The sequence below is a fragment of the Orycteropus afer genome, unplaced genomic scaffold, assembly GCF_000298275.1.
Source record: "Orycteropus afer afer isolate SDZICR_OR568_19922 unplaced genomic scaffold, OryAfe1.0 scaffold00176, whole genome shotgun sequence".
NCBI classification, from domain to species: Eukaryota; Metazoa; Chordata; class Mammalia; order Tubulidentata; family Orycteropodidae; genus Orycteropus; species Orycteropus afer.
In genome coordinates, this window is record NW_006921763.1 from 4,735,920 (window position 1) to 4,745,174 (window position 9,255).

At 38.0% G+C, this 9,255-nt stretch overlaps 1 protein-coding gene across 1 annotated transcript in view; it reads left to right on the forward strand.

The window, feature by feature from the left end:
- SLC30A9 (solute carrier family 30 member 9) overlaps window positions 1-9,255 on the forward strand; it is a 176,653-nt gene that overhangs the window by 129,660 nt on the left and 37,738 nt on the right. The window contains exons 13-15 of the mRNA XM_007947175.1: window positions 3,284-3,355; window positions 3,962-4,069; window positions 5,989-6,010. Coding sequence (XP_007945366.1) covers window positions 3,284-3,355; window positions 3,962-4,069; window positions 5,989-6,010 — 202 coding nt within the window. The remainder of the gene's footprint in view (window positions 1-3,283; window positions 3,356-3,961; window positions 4,070-5,988; window positions 6,011-9,255) is intronic.

The window sequence follows — 9,255 nt, forward strand, 5'->3', positions numbered from 1 at the left end:
ATATAGAGAGAGAGAGCTCTGGTGGCTAAATGCCTAAAACTTTGACTGCTAACCAGAAGGCTGGTGGTTCAAACCCACCAGCCGCTCCTCGGAAGGAAAATTGGACAAACTGCTTCTGTAGAGATATTGCCTCGGAAACCAAGGAGGGGGTCACTGTGAGTTGGGAACAACTCAGTGGCAATGATATGTATGTATGTATGTATGTACGTACGTACATATGTATACACACATACACCCCAAAGATTATTAGTGGTTACCAGGGGTATGAGGGGAAAGGGGAAGCTTTTGTTTATGGGGCATTGAGTTTATGCTAATAGTAGTGGGATACTTTGGAAAAGGATAGCAATAATTGTGGCACAACATGAAAAATGTCATCAGTGTCCCTGAGCTGTAAATGAGGAAGTTGTTTTGTTGATGAATGTCGTCTTGTACATGTTTTTACTGCAATAAAAGTAAAAATAGAAAAAGGCAGGAAAGGAAGAAAAGACCAAAATGGATATCAGAAGAGACTCTTAAACTTGCTCTTAAATGGAGAGTAGCTAAAATGGAAGAAATGACAAGATAAAAGAGCTGAATACATATAAAAGAGCAGCTCTAGAAGACATATGTGGTGTGGTAAATTACATAGTGTGGCTTTCCTAGCCATAAGTTTTTGTAAACTCTGGTGTAATCTGCCGTGAGCAAATGAGTAGCTCCTGATTGTTAAAGTTATCCACCTGGGATATTTCTGTTGGGAGCAGCACAAAGTAATTTTCTGGGAAGTTCACTCCCTCTCAGGTGTATAGAATTCTAATGTTGGGATTGGTTAGTTTGGCCACTCCTAGAGGCATGAAAAAAATCTCTCACTGCCACCTGAGAGATGTGAGAGACACACATTGCTGAGAGAGACATGAGAGACACATGCTGCTGAGAGACACACACTGCTAGGAGAGAGACAGCAAGAGACATGCATTGCTGGGAGGGAGACTGAGAGAGACTTGTCGGCTGAGAGACAGCGGGCTGAGACAGACTGAGTGTGTTCCTGAACTTGAATTGTAGCCTGGTGCTTCCCTATTAAACCCCATAATCTGTGAGCTCTGCATGGCCACTGCAGAGAATTATCAAACCCAGAGAGGGGTTGGATGCTGCAGGAGAAACGATTGGTGTCGGTTGGTGAAAGGGCTGGAGGGAGGTGGCATGTGTGGCTTTGCAAGGATAGGCCTTGGGCTACTGATGGTGATTCTGTCTTCCTCTTGTGGGGTTAGAAAGGAGGTCAGAAGATGCAGCCTCCCTGGCCCTTCGGCAACAGTAAATTATTATAGAGAAATGTGCAAAGATCTGGAGTTAGAAAACCAGAAGGGAAGAAAGTGCTTAGTATTTCTCAAGCTAAAAGAATTGAAGGAAAAAATCAAGCCACAAGTTGCAATATTGAAAGATTCTATGGACAAAATATTGAATGATGCAGGAAACATTAAAAGAAGATGGAAGGAATACACAAAATCTCTGTACTAAAAAGAATTGATTGATGTTCATCCATTTCAGGAAGTGGCATATGATCAAGAAGCAATGGTATTGAAGGAAGAAGTCAAAGCTGCAACGGAAGGAACTGGTAAAAACAAGGCAACAGGAATTGATGGTATACCCACTGAGATGTTTCAACAAATGGATGCTGCTTTAGAGGCACTCACTTAGTTATGCCAAGAGATTTGGAAGATAGCTACCTGGCCAACGGACTGGAAGAAATCCATATTTATACCCATTCCAAGGAAAGGTGATCCAACGGATTGTGGAAATTATTGAACAGTTTCACTACTACCACATGCAAGTGAACTTTTGCTGAATATAATTAAAAAATGGTTGCAGCAGTATATTGACAGAGTGTCCAGAAATGCGAGCTGGATTCAGAAGAGGACAAGGAATGAGGGTTATCATAGATCTTGGCTGAAAGCAGAGAATACCAGACAGGTGTTTACTTGTGTTTTATTGACTATGCAAAGGCATTTTTATATGTAGATCACAACAAATTATGGATAATATTGAGAAGAATGGGATTTCCAGAACACTTAATTCTACTCATGAGGAACTTGTATGTAGACCAGGAGGTGGTAGTTCAAAGAGAGCAAGGGGATACTGCATCGTTTAAAATCAGGAAGGAAATGCATCAGGGGTGTATCATTTCACCATACTTACTCAGTCTGTAGGCTGACTAATAATCCAAGAAGCTGGGCTATATGAAGAATACAGCATCAGGATTGGAGGAAGACTCATTAATAACCTACAGTATGCAGATAACACAATCTTGCTGACTCAAAATGAAAATGACTTGAAGCCCATACTGATGGAGATCAAAAATTACAGTCTGAAGTATGGATTATACCTCAACATAAAGAAAACAAAAATCTTTATAACTGGACCCATAAGCAGCAGCAGGATAAATGGAGAAAAGATTGAAGTTGTTAAGGATTTCTTATAACTTGGATCCACAATCAACACCAATGGAAGTAACAGAAAATTAGATGATGTGTTCAGTAGGCAAATCTGCTTCAACAGATCTCTTTAAAGTACTGAAGAGCAAAGATGTCTACGGTGCACCTAACCCAAGCCATGGTATTTTCAGTCGCCTTATATGCATGTCAAAGCTGGGCAACGAATGAAAAAAACTGAGAAGAGTTGATGCTTTTCAGTTGTGGTGCTGGTGAAGAATACTTGGTAAACTGGAGGGCCAGCGTAAAAGGGGAAGGCCCTCAATGAGATGGATTGGCACAGTGGCTGCAGTGCTGCGCTCAGGTATAGCAAGGATTGTAATGCTGGTGCAGGATGGGGCAGTGTTTTGTTCTGTTGTACGTAGGGTCACTGTGAGTTGGAGCCAACTTGATATGGTACCTAACAACAACAGTAAATTCATTGATGTGCTCAGTATGTTTACCCCTGAAACATTGTTATCTTTTGTGTGCATAGTTTTGCCTTCATCTTTGAGCATTTATAAAATGGCATTAACACCCTCTGCCTCAAAAGGTTGGGAAGATTAAAAGAGAATGTGCTTAGTATGGTGCATGCCAAATAGTAGCTGTTCAATAAATCATGACTGTCGTGGTGACTATATTTAGATCATTGTGGTTTCAAAATACTGGGATTCTTCTAATGAATGATGAATTGGGGTCTTGAGAATAGCTGGTAAATACAGAATTCTTCATTGTCAATCCTGGCATTAACATGTTGGGCTTATTTAGCTTTTGAGATGCTATCTTTTAAAGTTTGGAGGCATGAAGTTTAAGCATTGCTGACGTGAATGCTCTTCTTTTAGCAACACTTCTTGTTGCTGTAAATGAACTTCGTCGGAGTGCTCGGGCGAAGGGAATGTCATTTTACAAGTATGGTACGTATTTTCAAAAGCACTTGTATTATTTCATCTCCTTTATTTGCTTAAATTTACCCCACCTCACTGCTTTGTTGTTTATGGATGTGTATGAAATATACTGCAGTATCTTTTAGGAGCTCTGGTGGCATAGTGCCTATGGCATTTGACTGCTAACCAGAAGGCTGGAGGTTCAAACCCACCAGCCACACCTCAGAAGGAAAATCTGGGCAATCTACTTCTGTAGTGATACCGCCTCAGAAACCTAGCGAGGGCTCACTGTGCGTTGGATCCTACTTGATGGCAGTGAATTCTTTTAAAAAGAGAAATATAGTGTAATGTGAACATGAATACTTTTTTATTTGAAATTGACTTAAATGTACTAGTGTTGATGTATATGCTTATATAACTTGAGAAAGTAATTGGATTTTAAGTATTAGTTATTATTGCCATTTAAGCTGAGAAGTTATTATATTTATATTGAAAGTTAATTTTTAAATCATGATTTTATGTTTTATTTATGTTTTTATTTCAAATGTATACTTGCTGATATATCTATCGCCATATACTATCAACTGAAGATTTCAGAAAATTTATTTTCTTGCTCTCCCCTCTCTCAATGATTAGTAATGGAAAGTCGTGATCCTAGTACAAACGTTATATTATTGGAGGATACTGCAGCAGTCTTGGGAGTGACAATAGCAGCCACTTGCATGGGTCTTACTTCTATAACAGGTAAATACATCCTTACATTACTAGTGATTTATTTCTATTACTTAAATAACTTTAGTATGTGGGGATTTTCTTTTATACCATAGAATAATTTTATACCAATAGATTGCTAAATGATAACTCCATACTAACCATTTATTTATATAAGATAGTTGGTCAGTTAATATGTTCATGTTTCTACAACTTTAAAAATTAAAATTAAGGAATGTTGGCAGTAGATGATTTAAATTATGATAGAAACTTTTCTAGTTATGACTTAAAATTGTACCATAATTCTGAGCTTTAAGTTCTTCATCTTCAAAAGTGTGGGTAATAATTGTCCTAGTCACCCCATAGATATTATGAAGAAGAGCTTTCATAAAATCTTAAGTTCTAGATAAATATATGTTATGACTTTTACATAGGAGCTCTGTAGGTGCAGTGATTCAGGTTTTCAGCTACTAACCAACAGGTCAGTGTTCTGAACCCACTAGCCACTCTGCAGGAGAAAGATGAGGCAATCTACTTCCGTAAAGATTTACAGCTTTGGAAACTCCATAGGGCAGTTCTACTCAGTTCTATAAGGTCACTATAGGGTTTAAATTGACTCAGTAGCAGTGAGTTTTTTGGTTTAGTTACTCTTGATTGTCTTTTTCTACTCTTAGTGCCAGTACTAATAGCTGTTACCTTTCTATTTCCTTAACTGTTTTTAAGTTGACTCCACCCTCATTTTGGTTGTTAGTTGAGTATTTTGAGGAACAGTACAGTACAGATAAATGAGAAAACAGAAGAGTTCTTTTAATTTTATTCTTTCATATTAATTAAAAATTCTGCTGATAATAATATGTGCTGTTTATAAATAAAATCTGATCATTTTAATTACAAGTATTTATCAAAATCTGCCTTGAGAATTTTTTTAGAACAAAAGTATCATTTTATGAAAGGACTCAATTTCTGAGTTAGAGTTCTTTTGGAATGGAATTTTTCTATTGTATATTTAAAATAATTTAAGGTGATGAGCTTCTGTGGTTCAGCTGTGTTTCTTAAAATAGTCTGAAACATGAATAGCTCTTTCTCATTTTGAATGTACATACTAAGACAAAACTACCATTGTCTGATGTTCACTATGATCTGAAATATTTCTAAAAGTATTGATTTGATTTTTGGATTCATCTTACAGTTTTAGAAATGTTTTTGACATGAATTGTTCCTCAGCAAGATTGTAAGCTCCAGAAAAGTGACTTTTACGAGATGCCAACTTTTACAAGGTTCTATTTTTAGATAGTAATATGGATCAGTCAAATCAAAGTTATAAAAATATATATGTTGTAAAACGTTTCACAAGAATGAAGTTTTCTAAACAGCATGCCAAGAAATAAATAAAATATTTTCTACAGGTTTTTCTTCCAGTTAATATTTCCTGTGATTTCTATAGGCTTGTTAATTATACACATGGATGTTTTTAAATTATTTAATTTTGTATTTCTGAAGAGCATCATTTGAGTTTGAATTTTATAAATACAAATCTAGTGGATTATATGATCCACAAGTGGATCATTTTTAACATTTTGGTACAGATAAGTCAATTTGCTTGTAGAGTTATAGTTTGACTAAAAGTTAATAAAAATACAGTATAGTATGCAAATTGGTATTTTTAGTAATTTTTTTTATTTCACATCAAAAGAGTTCATTTTAATACTGATATAATTTCATCTATAGAATAAAAAAGACTATTCCAACCATAAAGACCTTGTGTGTAGAACTAATTGTAGAGATTTAAAATATAATAAACCCAAAACCAAACCCACTGCCATCGAGTTGGATCTGACTCATAGCGACCCCTCCTTGGGTTTCCAAGGCATAGACATCAATAAATACTATGTCAGTATTACCTATACATTCACGTATAGTAAACCAACCTTTCTTATTTGCTTCTGGGACAGAATTAAGTCCTAACAAGTTAAGGTAAACTTTAAAATCAGAATCACTTGAAGAACTTGGGGGAAAAAAATTCTTAGGCTCCACCTCCAGATATCTGATTCAGAAAGTTTGGGGTGAGGCCTAGGAATTTGCATTTCTACCAAGTCCTTAAATGATGCTGATGATCCAGGGATCACACTTTGAAAATTACTGTCTTGAGGCAGGCATTACATGCAGTGGATTAACTTGTCTCCTTTGCGGCTAGCATGTTGTTGTTAGGTGCTGTTGTGTTGTCTCTGACTCACAGACCCTATGCACAGCAGAACGAAACACTGCCCAGTCCCACGCCAGCTCCATGATCCTTGCTATACTTGAGCCCATCGCTGCAGCCACTATGTCAATCCATCTCATTGGGGGCCTTCCCCTCTTTTGTGAACCCTCCACCTTCTCCAGGAATGGTCCCTTCTGACAACATGAACAATGTAGGTAAGACGAAGTCTGGCCATTCTCACTTCCAAGGAGCATTCCAGCTGCACTTCCTCCAGGACAGACTTGTTAGATCTTTTCGCAGTCCATGGCATTTTCAACATTCTTCACCAGCACCACAACTCCAAAGCATCAACTCTTCTTCGGTCTTCCTTATTCATTGTCCATCTCTCACATACATATGAGGCAATTGAAAATACTGTGGCTTGGGTTAGGTGCCTCGAGGAGACATCTTTGCTCTTCAGCACTTGAAAGAGGTCCATGGCAGCCGATTTGCCCAGTGATATACATCATCTGGTGTCCTGACTGCTGCTTCCGCTGGCATTGATTGTAGAACTAAGCAATGTGAATCTTTCACAACTTCAATCTTTCTCCGTTTGTCATGATGCTGCTTCTTGATAGAGTTGTGAGGATTTATGTTTTCTTTATAGAGGTGTAATCCATACTGTAGACTATATTTTTTAGTCTTCATAAGTAAGTGCCTTAAGTCATCCTCACTTTCAGCAAGTGAAGTTTTGTCATCAGCATATTGCAGGTTGTTCATGATTCTTCCTCCACTCCTGATGCCACGTTCTTCTTTATATAGTTAGCTTCTCAGATTATCTGCTCAGCATACAGATTGAACAAGTATGATGAAAGGATACAACCCTGACACATTCCCTTCTTGATTTTAAACCATGCAGTGTCCCCTTGTTCTGTTTGAACGACAGCCTCCTGGTTTATGTACAGGTTCCTCATGAGTACAATGAAGTGTTCTGGAATTCCCATTCTTCTCAATGTTATCCATAATTTGTTATGATCCGCACAATCAAATGCTTTTGCATAGTCAGTAAAACACAAACATATTTCTGATGATCCATCTGACATCAGCAGTGATATCCCTCGTTCCATGTCCTCTCCTGAAACCAGCTTGTATTTCTGGAAGTTCTCTGTCAATATACTGCTGCAACTGTTTTTGAATTATCTTCAGTAAGATTTTACTTGCATGCAAAATTAATGATACTGTTCGATAATATGCACATTCTGTGGGATCACCTTTCTTTGGAATGGGTACAGATACGGATCTCTTCCAGTCAGTTGGCCAGGTAGCTGTCTTCCAAATCTCTTGGCATAACCATGCCCAGTGGGGCATCCATTTGTTGAAACATCTCAATGGATATTCTGTCAATTCCTGGAACCTTGTTCTTTGCAAATTGCTTCAGTGTAGCTTCAATTTCTGCCTTCAATGCCATTAGTTCTTGAACATATGCCACCTCCTGAAATGAATGAAAATTGACCAGTTCTTTTTGGTACAGTGACTCTGTGTATTTCTTCCATCTTCTTTTAATGCTTCCTGCATCATTAAATATTTTGCCCATAGACTCTTTCAGTATTGCAACTGGAGGCTTAATTTTTTTCCTCAGTTCTTTCAGCTTGAGAAATGCTGAGTGTGTTCTTCCCTTTTGTTTTTCTAGCTCCAGGTCTTTGCACATTTCATTATAGTAATTGGCTTTGTGTGCTTGGCTGCTCTTTGAAGTCTTCTATTCAGTTCCTTTATCTTGTCATTTCTTCCATTTGCTTTAGCTACTCTCCACTCAAGGACAAGTTTCAGAGTCTCTTACGACATCCATTTTAGCCTTTTCTTCCTTTCTCATCTTTTTAATGACCTCTTGCTTTCTTCATGGATGATGCTTTTAATGTCATCCCACAATTTTTCTGGTTTTGGGTCATTGGTGTTCAGTGCATCAAATCTGCTGTTTAGAAGGCCTCTAAATTCAGGAGGGATGTATTCAAGGAGCTCTGGTAGCATCGTGCCTAAGGCACTTGACTGCTAACCAGAAGGCTGGCAGTTCAAACCCACCAGCCACTCCTCGGAAGGAAGGTTGGGCAATCCTACTTCTGTAGTAATACTGCCTCGGAAACCCACGGAGGGGTTGCTATGAGTCGGGGCCAACTCGACGACACATAACAACAACAACAACATATTCAAGGTCATATTTTGGCTCTCATAGACTTATTTTAATTGTCTTCAACTTCAACTTGAACTTGCATATGAGCAGTTGATGGTCTGTTCCACAGTCAGCTCCTGGCCTTATTTTGGCTAAGGATATTGAGTTTTTCTATCGCCTCTTGCCAGAGATGTAGTCAATCTGATTCCTGTGTACTCCATCTGGTGAAGTCCATATGTATAGCTACCACTTGTGTTGTTGAAAAAGGTATTTGCAATGAATAAGGCATTGGTCTTGCAAAATTCTGTCATGCCATCTCCAGCATTATTTCTGTCACCAGGGCCAAATTTCTCAACTACCAGTGATTTTTCTTTGTTTCCAACTTCCAATCACCAGTGATAATTAACACATCTTGATTGCATGTTTGGTCAGTTTCAGACTGCAGAAGTTGATAAAAATCTTCAGTTTCCTCATATTTGGCTCTGGTGGTTGGTGCATACATTTGAGCAATAGTAGTATTAACTCATCTTCCTTGTAGGCATATGGATATTATCCTATCACTGACAGCATTGTACTTCAGGATAGATCTTGAAACATCTTTTATATGATGAATTCCATGCGTTCCTTTTCAAATTGTCATTTCCGGCATAGTAGATCATATTGTTGTGTGATTCAGAATGGCTCAAACTGACCCATTTCAGCTCAGTGATGCCTAGGATATCAATCTTTATGAATTCCATTTTATTTTTGACAACTTCCAGTTTTCCTAGATTCATACTTCATACATTCCATGTTCCTATTATCAGTGGATATTTGCAGCTGTTTCTTCTCAATTTGAGTCATGTCTCACCAGCAAAAGGAGGTCTTGAAGGCTCT